At 49.9% G+C, this 14,538-nt stretch overlaps 1 protein-coding gene across 1 annotated transcript in view; it reads left to right on the top strand.

Annotated features, from left to right (window-relative positions):
* The window catches only part of LOC110300719 (sulfotransferase family cytosolic 2B member 1-like), a 16,638-nt gene extending 8,549 nt beyond the window's left edge, over positions 1–8,089 (top strand). The window contains exons 3-7 of the mRNA XM_021170979.2: positions 1,473–1,687; positions 2,434–2,560; positions 2,725–2,819; positions 5,573–5,753; positions 7,931–8,089. Of these exons, the coding sequence (XP_021026638.1) occupies positions 1,473–1,687; positions 2,434–2,560; positions 2,725–2,819; positions 5,573–5,753; positions 7,931–8,046 (734 nt within the window). The 3' untranslated portion in view covers positions 8,047–8,089. The remainder of the gene's footprint in view (positions 1–1,472; positions 1,688–2,433; positions 2,561–2,724; positions 2,820–5,572; positions 5,754–7,930) is intronic.
* Positions 8,090–14,538: the final 6,449 nt, after the last annotated feature.

Below are 14,538 nucleotides of genomic sequence, written 5' to 3'. Positions count from 1 at the left end.
GGGAGCTTTTCTCTGCTGTTGTTCACTGGTTCCTTCCTGTTGGTCTCTCTCTGGTGTGATGGGGGGGGGGAGCTTTTCTCTGCTGTTGCACCTCACAGTTGCTTTGGGGCCCATGAGGATAACTAAGACTCTTCATTATCGCTTTTTTAATTTTTAAATTTTTTTCCAGTTTTCTTGAGACAGGGTTTCTCTGTGTAGCTCCGGCTGTCTTAGAATTCACTCTGTAGACCAGGCTGGCCTCGTACTCAGAAGTCCGCCTGCCTCTTCCTCCCAAGTGCTGGGATTAAAGGTGTGTGCCACCACCGCTTTGCTTGTTGTCGTTTATTAATTTAAGAAAGTTTAATGTATGGCTTTTTTTAAAAAAATGTACATGTTTGTCTTTATGGTAAATGCCTGGTGCCCGAGGAGGCCAGAAGAGGTTGTCACACCCCCTGGAACTGGAGTTACAGATGGTTGTGAGCTGCCACTCGGGGATTTGAACCCACATCCTCTGGAAGAGCCACTAGTGTTCTTAACGACTGGGCCATGTCTCCAGTTCCAAGACTTGTGATTTTCTTCCAAAGCTTCTTACTTTTCTCTTTCTTTTTTATCTTCCTTTACTTCCCCTGTGATGCACAGACAAAAACCTAGGGCTTCATGATGCTATCCCCAAAGCAAAACAAACTTCTTAGTGAAGTCCTGGGGCTGCAAGACAGAAAGCAACGCTGAAAACGAGGGTTCTACAATAACAAATACAAAAAGAAAAGAAAAGAAAACCCATAGGTGGGAATGCAGGGAAGGGATTTTAGGTGCATTGCCACAGCAGGCAGTCCTGTAGTAAAGGCATAGGAAGAAAGGAGGAAGTGGCTGAGATTTGGCTCAGTGGTAGAGTTCAGGCTTAAATTATACACATGGCTGGGTTCTGCCTGTAGGACCCCAAGGAGAGGAGGAGGAGAGAAAACAGAAGTGGGGGGGTGTTGTAGAGAAAGCCCAAGTTCTCTAGAAAACCCCTAATTTGAAGTTATCTCGCTGTGGCTGTGATGAGGGTCTAGGAAACCCCTGCGTTCTCATGTACAGAACGTTCCAGAAATAAGGAAGATAAAAGCTCACCGAATGACAGCTCCAGCCTTTAATCCCAGCACTCGGGAGGCAGAGGCAGGGCGAACTCTGTAGATTCAATGCCAGCCTGATCTACATAATGAGAACCAGGACAGCCAGGGCTGTGGAGAGAGACTCCCTGTCAACAAACAAACATATTGATTAAGGTCTCAACCGGAGTAAGGAACACGGAAGAGTGGGAGATTTCTCAGCTGGACCAGGTTTGGGTTCTGTGGTCTGCGCACACACCTAGCTGGTTTCCGAATCCTCTCAAGGATTAAGGGATGCACACAGTACATCTGTTACTCTGGGGGGGGGCGGGGGGAGAGAAAAGCCGGGAATGTTTTAGGCAAAAGTAGCCACACCCCAACACCTGCCCCGCCCCGGTCCTGCAGGTACCACCTGGATGCAGCAGGTTCTGAGTCTTTTCTTCTGTGAGGGTCACTTGTGGCCCATTCACAACCTCCCGACCTGGGCCCGCATGCCCTGGATAGAGCAAATCTCCTTCGATAGCCTCCTTTCCAAGCGGAACACTTCCTGGCCTCGGCTCCTCACCTCCCACCTGAACGCTAAATGGCTGTCCCCAGCTCTGATGAAGTCCAAGGCCAAGGTAAGGAACAGGCGCCTTCACGTTCCTAAGCATCTCACGAGAGCCAAGATGAAGTCAGGCTTTGGGGGTCTAAAGGCTTTACCTTCGACTCCTGGGGTGATGGGCATGGAATACGTGTAGGTGGGTAAAAATCGCAGCAGCAACAGCAGACGTGGGCTGGAGGGGAGGCAGGGTCTACACAGCAGGGAGTTTGCCCCCGGCCAGCAGCGCTGCCCTGACCAGGAGGAGGAGGGCGCATGCGTCAAGCAGTTTAACTCATTGTCCATGGGGAAGAGAGATCCCTTCCTAACTTGGTAGGAAGGCCCTAGAAAAACTCAAGTGTGCCTTGGAGACACAGGTCTACACCAGACTTCCCGGCAGTAGATTCTGGTGGAGCCTTGATAGGCAGTGCTCACTTACCCTGAGGGGTGATAGTGCCCACAAGCTGCCTAGAACCTGAGGGAATGAGGAACAGTGCCGCCCCCAATAAAAATGTAAACTGTAATAATAAATAAATCAAAACACGCCCCATGGGCCACCCATTCACCAGCCATACAGGACTCCACCCACAGCCGCTCAGGGATCAGGTATGGTCCATGCCTGGTGTCCACCTCATCACTGCTGTGGTGGGGCCTACAGGCCAGCACTGCACAACTCTTCCCTCTTCTAGACAGGAGCTGGGGTCCCAGGCTCAATTACTTAAAGTAAGAGCAGCAGGGGGACATCCTGGAGCTCAGAGCTCTGAGATTCAGGACTCTGCCCACCAGGTGGTGTACATGGCCCGGAACCCCAAGGATGTCCTTGTTTCCTTCTTCCACTTCCACCGAATAGCCGGCTTCCTGCCCAATCCCAGCTCCTTTGAGGACTTTGTGGATGAGTTTCTCGAGGGCACAGGTGAGTCTCATGGACTGAGGTGGCTCTCAGAGCCCCCCTGGTCCCCCAGCTGGTGGGCAGCCTTGCTTCTTTGTTCCAGTTGCTCTGAGGTCACCCTGCTCCTCCTGGAGCCCAGCCACACATGGCTGGGGCTGCAGAACCTTCTCTGTTTCCTCTTGGTTCAGGCTTCTTCGGCTCCTGGTTTGACCATGTGAAGGGGTGGCTGAGTCTGCAGAAGGACCTAAGTTTGCTTTTTGTCACCTATGAGGAGATGCACCAGGTGGGCGCCCTTTCCACATATCCAACAGGCCATCTCTTTCAGTCAAAGCCCTGGCACGTGGCGTCCCCAGCTCTTCCAGAATACTCGGTGAAGCTTGTTTTTCTAAGACAGGACTGCCAACGATATTGGTGCCCTCAGAACTCCTAGCCGCTCCTGAGTCAGACATACTCTCCTGCCTGCAGCTTTCCAAAAGTAACAGCCATTGTGAGACTCGTTGGTAGGAGTTTCAAGCAATTTTATTTTACGTGTATCACTGTTTGTCTTCATGTATGTCTGGACTATGCGTGTGCCCAAGGAGGTCAGAAGAGGGCACTGGATCCCCTGGAATGGGAATTATAGATAGTTGTAGCCACCATGTGGGTGCTGGGAATCGAACCCAGGTCCTCTGCAAGAGCAATGAGTAGCAATGAGTAGTCTTAACTTCAGAGTCATCTTTCCAACCTGAGTTTCAAGAATTGTTTTACATTTATTTTATTTGTGTGTGTGTGTGTGTGTGTGTGTGTGTGTGTGTGTGTGTGTATCATCCAGTGTCAGTGGGGACTAGAAGAAGGCACTGAATCCCCTGAAGCTGGAGTTACAGGGAGCTCTCAGCTGCTTGATGTGGGTGCTGGGATTTGAACCTGCATTCTCCAGAAGAAGTACTCACAACTACACAGCCATCTTTTCAGTCCCAAGGAATTTTTTTAACATACATTTACAATTTTAATATTGTGGGGCTAGGGAAACAGCTAACTTGGTAAAGTGTTCCTAGTATGTGTACAGGGGCCTGCGTTTGATTCCCCAGAACCCAGGTAAAGAAGCCAGGTTTGGTAAAAACAAGAGGGAGAGGCAGAGGCAGGCAGATCCCTGTAGCTCACCTGGCTGGCCAGCCTAGTCTATTTGGTGAGTTGAAGGGTGGAGATAGACCTTTCAATAAAAGAAAATGGGCTTCTCTAAAGAATGGCACCTGAGATTTTCCTCTGGCCTACACACACACACACACACACACACATAGAGAGAGAGAGACAGAGACAGAGAGACAGAGACAGAGAGAGACAGAGAGAGACTCAAATACATAGGCACACTGAGAAACAAGAATTTAGGGACCAATGAGATTGCTCAGTGGATAAAGACATTTGTTGACCTGGTTTGGTCCCTGGAACCCATAGGGTAGAGACAGAGAGCCGACCCCTCTCTTCTCCCCCTGTGCCTTAAGCTATGTATACATTTGGCTACTGATGTTACTTTTGTATTTATTCATCAGTGTGATCTTTGATTCACGACCGACTGCATTTGGAGACACAAATGAGCTCCTCCGAGCAGCTTTGCATGGATTCAGGCCCTTCATTTGATCCTCCTTCCAGCCCCTGCACTTTCTAACGGAACAGACAGGCCTCACCATTGCTTACTCAGCCCACCCTGGCACAGCCAGCAACTGCATGCGCGATGCTGGAGAACCTGGCGTTCTCTGAGCTGTTCCAATATTATGTGTAAACAGCAAGATTCTAACTCAGAATAACAAGATGAGATCTACTTCTTCACAGTATGTTTTAAATTCCACCCACAAAGCTGACCTTTCTCTGCCTGCAGCTTCGGCTCCAGCTGTTGATGCTCTGTGTGCTTAGGGATTTGGAGGAATCCAAGATCTGTTGGGCCTCAGAAACTGTACACATTTGCCCCCCAGCAGACAGCATCGGTTTGGCCTCAAGACATTAAAACAAGGGAAACAAAAACGATCATAAATAGATTCACATTGGCCAAGGTCTAGGCCTTCCCAACAAAATGTGTCTTGGTATTAAAAATTAAAGCTCAATTAAAAAAAAAAAGAATTCTTTTAAGATGTGACACTTTCTGAATGTAAAATACAACATGATCCAAACACAGAGATATATTAATACTTGAGGTTTTATTTAAGATTTTTATACTCTTGGTGGTGTTGGCCTGATACTGCTCAAGTTACAGACAGCTCTGAGCTTCTGTGTGGCTGCTAGGAACAGAACCTGGTCCCTCTTGCAAGAACAAGCACTCTGAACTGCTGAGCCGTCTCGTCTCTTCAACACCCCACCCATGCATTCTTTATGACTCTGAAATATGCTGTGGTAGAGACATAGCCCAAAGAAATTCCCTTTGTGGTTGATTTTATACTGTTTCCAGCTACTTCCTTTTTTTTTTTTTTTTTTTAAGATTTATTTATTATATGTAAGTACACTGTAGCTGTCTTCAGACACTCCAGAAGAGGGCGCCAGGTCTCGTTGCGGATGGTTGTGAGCCATCATGTGGTTGCTGGGATTTGAACTCTGGACCTTTGGAGGAGCAGTCGGGTGCTCTTACCCACTGAGCCATCTCACCAGCCCCTCCAGCTACTTCCTATAACAGCTAATGCTGAATTGAGTATGTTTGTCAACACTTCGAGTCTCTTGTGCTATCTACTGCTCTATGCTGGGGGATGTGTTGAGGCATCTATGTGGCTCTGGCAGTCCTAGAACTCACTCTGTAGACCACTCTGGCCTCACACTCACAGAGATCTGCCTGAGTCTGCCTCGTGAGTGCTGGAATTGCCCGACTGATTGTTTTTATTTTTATCTAAGTGTATATTTGTGTCTATATTGATATTTAAGTTGGATCCCATGGAGCTACAGTTACAGGGTGGGTGCTGGAAACTGATTTGGAACCATAGCAAGAGCACAATGGGCTCTAAATCATTACATTGTTTCTCTCGTCCCTTCTTGTACTGTGTTAATGTCTTCAATATGTATCCATTCCTCTGGGTCCAGGAACCTCGCTGTACCATCCGCAAGTTAAGTGAATTCCTGGGGCGCCCCCTGGGGCCAAAAGAGGAGGATATCATCCTGGAACACAGCAGCTTTTCCTTCATGAGTCAGAGCAACATGGTCAACTTCAGCCTGCTGTCCAAGGAGATCATAGACCAGAGCGAGAGCAAGTTCCTCAGGAAAGGTAGGCCTCCCTCCCAGCCTCCATCCAAATACCCACTGCCCATCCTGGGACCATTCTACCCCTTTTTTGTGTATGTATGTTTTGGGTTGTTTGGTTGGTTGGTTGGTTGGTTTTGGTGTTTTGAGACAGGGTTTCTCTGTGCAGCTCTGGCTGTCCTGGAACTCACTCTGTAGACCAGGCTAGCCTCAAACTCAGAAATCAGCCTGTCTCTGCCCCCCTCTCCTGCCCCCAAGTGCTGGGATTAAAGGTGTGCACCACCACGCCTGGCTTTGGTTTTGGTTTTGAGAAAGGTCTCTACACAGTCCTGGCTGTCTTGAAACTCAGTCTGTAGACCAGGCTGGCCTCAAACTCACACAGATCTTCATGCTTCTGCCTCCTGAGTGCTGGGATTAAAGGCGTCAGCCCCTACTCCTGGCACCCCCATCCTTTTGCATCTGATAACAGCCCCCAGCCTACCCAGTCTACTTGCTTCCTGGACTTCCTCTTTCCTCCACAGTATCAGTGTGATGCTGAGGACATCCCCAGCCCCTGTGCCATTCTATTCTGGTGCTGCCTTCACAGGGGTCTCCTTTTGACCCCAGGATACAGCCCTGTCTCAGACCACTCCTCCCAGAGCCACTCAACTTTCTGAATACCTCTCAGAAAGTGCCCCAAACGCCATCTCTGCCAGCTCTTCCAAAAGAGACTGACCTTCCCCATTGTTACAGGTAACATGTACAGGCACGGCCTGAGCCCAGCCCCGCCCACCCAGTTCTGAAGAATGGATGGTAGAAAAGGTCTCTCTGCCTGTGTACTTGTGGGATGCTTGGATGTAGAAAAGAGAGGGGCCTGTGGATCCTCATGGCAGCTAAGAGTGCGCCTTGCCGTTGCTCCTGATAAAACCCCTCAGTGCATGGGGACCTCTGGCCTGTGTGTAAACTGGGCCTTGCCTTTCTCAAAAGTCAGAATACTTGGAACTGTCCTTACCATCTCCAACAAGACAAATCCTCAGGGCAGGTCTTCAGGGTACATGAAACCAGACACTGGCCCCCAACCCGTAGCCAAATCTGTAAACAGCAAGGTTTTAGCTTGGTCCAGAATGGGGCAGCCATAGGTGTACATGACCACATCCCTTCGCTGCCATCCAAAGTACACAGACTAGGGGGAGTTCTCCCACAGCCCTGAAGGTCAGAGCATCCTTGGGCCACCCTTCTTCCTGCCTCTTTTACTCCTGTGGTACCTGTGTTCACAGTTTTTGGCTACATCACTTTAGGCTCTGTCTTTTTTTTTTTTTTTTTTTTTTTTGGTTTTTTGAGACAGGGTTTCTCTGTGTAGCCCTGGCTGTCCTGGAAATCACTTTGTAGACCAGGCTGGCCTCGAACTCAGAAATCTGCCTGCCTCTGCCTCCCGAGTGCTGGGATTAAAGGCGTGCGCCACCACTGCCCTGTTAGGCTCTGTCTTGATTAGGGTTTCATCGCTGTGAGGAGGCACCATGACCACAGGTACTCAGGCAGAAGAACCTTTCTGCTACTCTTTCTTCAGAACTGCGTGGGCGCTGCTGGGCTCAGGCAATGCTTGACCATTGTTGCCTCTAACAATGGAGGTCAGTCTCTTTTGGAAGAGTTGGCAATGATGGAGTTTGGGGCACTTTCGGAGAGGTATTCTTACAAAGCAAAGCATTTAATTGGGGCTGGCTTACAGTTTCAGAGGATTTATTCAGGCCATCATCATCATGGTGGGAAGCATGGAGGTGTGCAGGCAGACATGGTGCTGGAGGAGCTGAGGGTTCTACATCCTGATCTGCAGGAGGAGACGCTGTGCCACACCAGGCATAGCTTGAGCGTAGAAGACTTCAAGGCCCACTCCCATAGTGGTACATTTCCTCCAGCAAGACCATACTTCCTAAGAGTGCTATACTCTACGGGCTAAGCATCACACACATGAGTCTATGGGGGCCATTCCTATTCAAACAACCCCAGGATCTACTCCTACACTCTGAGGGCACCAGTCACTAGATTAGGCCTCTCTCCTCTTAACCTATTTCTAAATTAAGTCATGTTCCCAGGTACCAGATGGGAGGTTTGCATGCCTCCTACAGGACATAATTCAGAATGTGGTGATGGAGAAGCTCTCAGGAGTTAGCTGTGGTATATTGTCTTCTCTCCCTGCCTGACTCTCACCATCTGTCCTTACTCTAGGTGTTGTGGGGAACTGGAAGGAATATTTTACTCCTGAGATGAATGAGAAGTTCAACGCTGTCTATCAGTCCAAGATGGGTGACTCTGGCCTTTGCCTCCCCTGGACCATGGACTGACCCTTTTGACCCATCTAGCCTATTCACATGGGCCCACCATGCTACAAACCCTGGTCTAGCCTGTCTTCCTTCTGTGCTACAACCCTGGTCTAGCCTGTCCTCCTCCTGTGCTACGACCCTGGTCTAGCCTGTCCTCCTACTGTGCTACGACCCTGGTCTAGCCTGTCCTCATCCTGTGCTATGTTCCTGGTCTAGCAATAAAAGCTCAGATTCATGTTGTACAGACTCTGTCCCAACCTCAGCCTAGACCTGTGTACTATACCCTTTACCTTGGAAGTTAGGGAAAAAAGGGGACACAGACCCCCGGGACCCTCTTTTTTCTCTAGAGCTTGGCCCTTTACTAGGCTGCAGTCCCAAAACTTTCTTTAGAACCTCCAGATGAGACTCCCTAGACCTTATACCCCAGGATCATTTTTCCAGAGGGCAAAGATAAAGAATGTAGAAAAGCGGGAGGAGCCTGTGGGGTTCCCAAGGAGATCAAATCTGGACCAGAGAAGCCAAAGCAAGCATTAGGAACAAACACCAACAAACCCAAGTAATGGGAAAGGTCTCTGCCCACTCATTGGGGCCCCCAGAGTATGTGGGCTGCCTTCCAAGATGGCTACCATCACAGCCACATGTGCACAGCAGCAAGCTTCTGCTCTGAGAAGAAGGGTTGGCAGCACTGGGCATAATGAGACCCAAGTGGAGGCAGAAAGTCCCTTCTCATCCTCTCCATCTCTGTGCACTGCCCATCTGCCTGAGTTCCATGGAATACTCTAATGGCAATATGACAAAAATCCATCCCTGGCTTAGAGCCAAGGAGTGACTTGATCCAAGGAGTTGGCTCCAGAACCGGTTGATTCAGAGCTCCGTCCTGTTTTCATTTATAGCAGCTGTCTGCTCACGCACTGCGATGAGAACAGCCCTCTCTAGACCCTTGGGCCTTGGCTCAGCAATTGGAAAGGGCCCTTGTGGGGTTTTTTGTTTTGTTTTGTTTTTGTTGTTGTTTCGGGGGGGGGTTGTTGTTTTTCGTTTTTTTGTTTTTTTTGGGCAGGACAGGACTGTGTCACACCAGACATAGCCTGAGCATAGAAGCCCACCCCCACAGTGACACATCTATCCCTTCAACAAGGCCACACCTACTCCAACCAGGCCAAGAGAATCCATGAGGCCACATGAGAATGCAGACTTTTCGGGGTCTGATTGCAGATCTGGAAGCTCCCCCCACTTTGCCTGTGGAACATGAAGGTATCCAGATGCCAGGAACATTGTGGCACAGATATCCGCGGCTCAGCCCCAGCCATGGTCTACAAGGAGGGAGTACAGAGTATGAGGCAGGCAGCTAGAGTACTGTGACTGTGAGCTGTCACCCTCGGAATCTTGGGGTCAAAAGCTAAACCCATGGGGCTGGTGAGATGGCTCAGTGGGTAAGAGCACCCGACTGCTCTTCCGAAGGTCAGGAGTTCAAATCCCAGCAACCACATGGTGGCTCACAACCATCTGTAACGAGATCTGGCGCCCTCTTCTGGAGTGTCTGAAGACAGCTACAGTGTACTTACATATAATAAATAAATAAATCTTAAAAAAAAAAAACCTAAGCCCAGGGGGCTGGAGAGATGGCTCAGCGGTTAAGAGCACTGACTGCTCTTCCAGAGGTTCTGAGTTCAATTCCCAGCAACCATATGGTAGCTCACAACCATGTGTAATAGCATCTGATGCCCTCTTCTGGGGTGTCTGAAGACAGCTACTATATATATATATATATATATATATATATATATATATATACTATTTAAAAATAAAAAAGCTAAGCCCAGCTTGCCTGCCTCAGACCAGGGGACATCAAGAGAACTGGGAAGGAAGATGCCCTGGAAGAGAAAGGTAGAGCCTATCCTGCGAGAGGCAGGGAAGCACCAAGCTCTGTTTCGCTGTTTCTTGGGTGAACATTTAGATGCAGATCTGGGCTCTTAGCAGTCCAGCCAAGAGCCCAGGATGCCTCCACGCCAGTGCCCATGGGTAGGAGGAGCTCAAGGGTGGAGGCATCAAGCACATAGGACTGGGGTTGCCTGCAGAGGGAAGGAAGGTGGCTTGCAGCACTGGACACTGAAGCCAGGAATCCACACACACTTAGCAAGGACTCTACAACTTCTGGAAGCCAGCCTAGTCTACATAGTGAGTTCCAGGACAACCAGGGCTATGTAGAGAGACCCTATCTCAGAGAGAGAGAGAGAGAGAGAGAACTACATAAGAGTTCTCCAAGGAGGGTCTGTCTGTTGTGGGGTTGCTCTTAGCAGCCCAAGTCCTCGTACTTAAAGGACAATTGAATGGCCACAGCCAGGGGCACTGCCCCCAGACTTCATTATAGATGCCATTTATAATGGTTGCAAACACAGCAGCAGCAGCCTTGACTTTGGACCTTCTATGTGTCCCAGAGTGGGAGTTCCTATGACAACAGGTGACTTTTCCAAAGACCCCATGAGCTGGGAATGTCACCCGGTCGCTGAGATGCTTGCCTGGTGTTCAGAAAGCCCCAAATATGATCTCAAGCATTCATGAAACCTAACACGATGGTTCATGCCTGGAATCCAGACACTCGGGAGGAAGGGATAGGAGGATCAGAAGCCACAGGTCATCGTTAGCTACATAGTAAGTGGTTATATAAGACTCTGGCTCAAACAGCCTGATGTGGTGAAGCACACTTGTATCCCTAGTAGCACTTGGGAGACAGAGGCCAATGGATCTCTGGGAGGTCAAGGTCAGCTTGGTCTATGTGATGGTTTGTATATTCTTGGGCCAGGGAGCAGCACCATTTGGAAGTGTGGCCTTGTTGGAATAGGTGTGACCTGGTTGGAGTAGGTGTGTCACTGTGGGTGTGGGTTTAAGATCCTCATCCTAATAGCCTGGAAGTCAGTCTTCCACTAGCAGCCTTTGGATGAAGACGTAGAACTCTCAGCTCCTCCTGCGCCATGCCTGCCTGGATACTGCCATGCTCCCACCTTGATGATAATGGACTGAACCTCTGAACCTGTAAGCCAGCCCCAATTAAATGTTGTTTTTTTATAAGACTTGCCTTGGTCACGGTGTCTGTTCACAGCAGTAAAACCCTGACTAAGACAGTCTACATAGAGAGTTCCAAGCCACCCAGTGCTACTTGGTGAGACCTTGTCTCAAAACAACAAGAAAAACCCAGGAGTCCCCAGTGGCCTGGAAGCACTGCATCTCAACAGCAGAGAAAGAAATAAAAGTCAAGTCCTAGCACTTGCCACATGCCCAGAAGGGCTGAGAAGAAGGCACAAAAGGTGGCAAGGGTTCTGGATGGGCCCTGCCTCCTGATGAACTGTGTTCACCCTGGGGCCAGCGGGCCAGCCTCCAAAAACTGAGTATAGGGACGTCCAGAGCAGCCCCCTAGCTAGAGAAGGATGCACAGCACAGAGGCAATGGAGGGGGAACCTCCTACCGTGGGGTGAGAGATACGTATGCTGGACGCTACAGGCCAGTGAGAAGAGGGCCACGCGTATGGAGATTCCATGCACATAAGGTCCAAAGCCCAGCAAAACAATCGGTGACTTTGTGACCATTTGGGGAAGTAGTAGCACCAGGGTGCTCCCAGGAGGTGCTCCAGACCACAAAGAGGCACAGACACTTGTCCTGAGCCACAATAGCTAATGATCCAGGATGGGCCCAGGGTTTTTTTAGATGATTCCCCAAGGACTTAGGATGGAGCTGAGACAGTAAGAGCAGGCTCTCTTGGTAATAGAGACTGGAATTGGGAGTGTAGTGGAGTCTTAAAGGACATACTGACCCTCTGCTAGACTCTCCTTTAGGGCCAGGAGCCTGGACTACGCAATGCAGTCTAGGAAAAAAGGGAAACTATGTGAGCCAGAAGGAGTGCTCTCTCTCTCTCTCTCTCTCTCTCTCTCTCTCTCTCTCTCTCTCTCTCTCTCTGTGTCTGTCTGTCTGTCTCTCTATGTTTCTATGTCTCCGTCTCTCTCTGTCTGTCTCTGTCTCTCTCTCTCCCTCTCTGTCTCTGTCTCTCTGTATCTCTCTCTGTCTCTGTCCCTCTCTGTCTCTGTCTCTCTCTCTCTCTCTCTCCCTCTCTGTCTCTGTCTCTCTGTATCTCTCTCTGTCTCTGTCTCTCTGTATCTCTCTCTGTCTCTGTCTCTCTGTATCTCTCTCTGTCTCTGTCCCTCTCTGTCTCTGTCTCTCTGTCTCTCTCTCTCTCTCCCTCTCTGTCTCTGTCTCTCTGTATCTCTCTCTGTCTCTGTCTCTCTCTGTCTCTGTCTCTCTGTCTCTCTCTCTCTCTCCCTCTCTGTCTCTCTGTCTCTCTCCCTCTGTTTCACATGATGACTGAGATCTATTATCCTGAAACCCCACCAAGGATCACCTTGAAGTCTAGGCCTCAGGCCTGGCCAGGGTCAGGGTTGTGGCCCTGGCTGAGAGAGAACACTGAGAAGCAGCTGGCTCTGGAGGTGTCTTAGGACATGTCCCCAAGTCTCATCTTGGTTGCTGAAGTAGATGCCTGAAAGCTAGAGCCCTGAACAAGGGAGGACCCCCTGCTGCCTCACAGCCCTGCCCACCTCCTTTAGCCCAGGGCTGTTTTTCAGGGATATTCTGTTGACACTGGTAACTCTGAGGATTTAGCCCATTAACCCTTGGCCATCAGTTCCCCCACCCACAGCCTAAAACGAGGACGACATGTAACTCCTGGCACCCTGAACAGATGGCTTCTTACCCTACTTCCTCTGTCTGAGATTCTCGTATACTTGTAAAATGGAACCTTCTAGGGGTGAGGCTACCCACAGCAAACTCCACGCACCCACCTAATGCCTGAATTTTCATGCACGTGGTAAGGGGCATAGCTCTCTCGTGCACTGGCCTTCAAGCCCCAGTGCTCATTTACAAACTGGGCACAGTGACATACCTGTTCAAGAGAGATACAGGCTTCACCGAGACCCTGCAAATAACCTCTCTAAATCTGGATGTTCCTGTTAGGTTAAAGCCCCATAGAGTAGGCCAACTGGGAGAGTCTTGGAAGAGGCTTCAATAGTTAAAGCAGCCGGGCGTGGTGGCACACGCCTTTAATCCCAGCACTCGGGAGGCAGAGGCAGGCGGATTTCTGAGTTCGAGGCCAGCCTGGTCTACAAAGTGAGTTCCAGGACAGCCAGGGCTACACAGAGAAACCCTGTCTCGAAAAACCAAAAAAAAAAAAAAAAAAAAAAAAAAAAGTTAAAGCAACAGAGGAGAGTGCGGCCCTTCCCACGCATGCACACTCAGACACATGGTAAAATAACACACAGACATGTGCGCACACACGCACACACACTTGTGCGTGCACAGACACATGCCTGAACACACCTGCATACATAACCAAAGCTCTGTTTAAACCTGGGAGTCAAGCACGAAGGGCCCAGCTCAAAATTCTGCTGTGCATTCTTGGCTAAACGCTGCATTTCTCTGAGTTCAGCTCCCCTTTCCATGAAACGCACACAAGCACTCACAGGAGGCCATCACGTGGGGCTGTTGTGAGAACTCAACACAGCGGGCAATGTTTAAGCAAACGCTTAGGGAGTTCTGAGGAGGGAGGGATACTCCACCATGTACAGGCACTGGATCTGGTGAGAGGAGGAGGGGGGAAAAGAGTTAGAAGAGAGAGGGGAGGGAGCAGGGAAGACACACCCCTAGGGTTGGCTGGTTGCCCACCATAAGGGCCCTGCACAGACAGGACAGGACAGGACCAGGTGGCGAAGGGAACGGGCTTCACTCACAGCTCTTGTGTGATTGGCCGGACTGCATGGGGCTTGTCTGACAGCTTTTCAGCCCCCACACCAATTACAGGCACTTAGTCACAGGTTCCTGCCCGCACTTCCTCTCAGCAGCAGGGGAAAGAACAGCCTTGACGGGGCTAGTCCTTCCCACCCCCTCCATCTCAGCCTAGCTTGGATGAGGAGCAGGAGAGGCACTAATCCAGCCAGGTAGAGCTTGGCCTCCGAGGTCCAGGGGGCTCTGGAGGAGGGACAGTGAGGGGGGAACACATTTAGAACACAGAGGAGGGACCTTCAGAAGCTGGCTGTCCCCTTAGACTAAGAAACTGATACCACAAATCAGACTGACCACCACCCACCCCACCTCCTACCAAAGTCTTTATGTTACTGTTACATCAGAGTGCACGGCAGGTCGAGCTGAAGTGCAGCGCTCAGAGCATAAGAAACGGATCCTCTCAGTCGATTCAGTAAGGCAGCTATGTGGCTCTGCCTGAAGTCTCTCCTCTCTTAACAGCAGCCAGCCAGGGCTGAATCTCAGCTAACTGAGAGAGGGGGACCACAAGGGGTCCTGAGGTCATTTATCCATTTAGTCATGTATTACTACAGGACAGAAGCTCACCGGGGCTGGAGACTTATTCTCATGACACCGGCCATGGGCCACTCTTGGCATGGTGGCCCCTTGGTGGCTAATATTTCAACTGAGCAGGACAGTATGTGGTATTTGTAGGAGTTTTGTTTATTTTTGTTT

The sequence above is a fragment of the Mus caroli genome, chromosome 8 (assembly GCF_900094665.2).
Source record: "Mus caroli chromosome 8, CAROLI_EIJ_v1.1, whole genome shotgun sequence".
Classification (NCBI taxonomy): domain Eukaryota; kingdom Metazoa; phylum Chordata; class Mammalia; order Rodentia; family Muridae; genus Mus; species Mus caroli.
The sequence above is the reverse complement of the archived record's forward strand: the minus strand, read 5'-3'. Positions and strand labels throughout refer to the sequence as shown.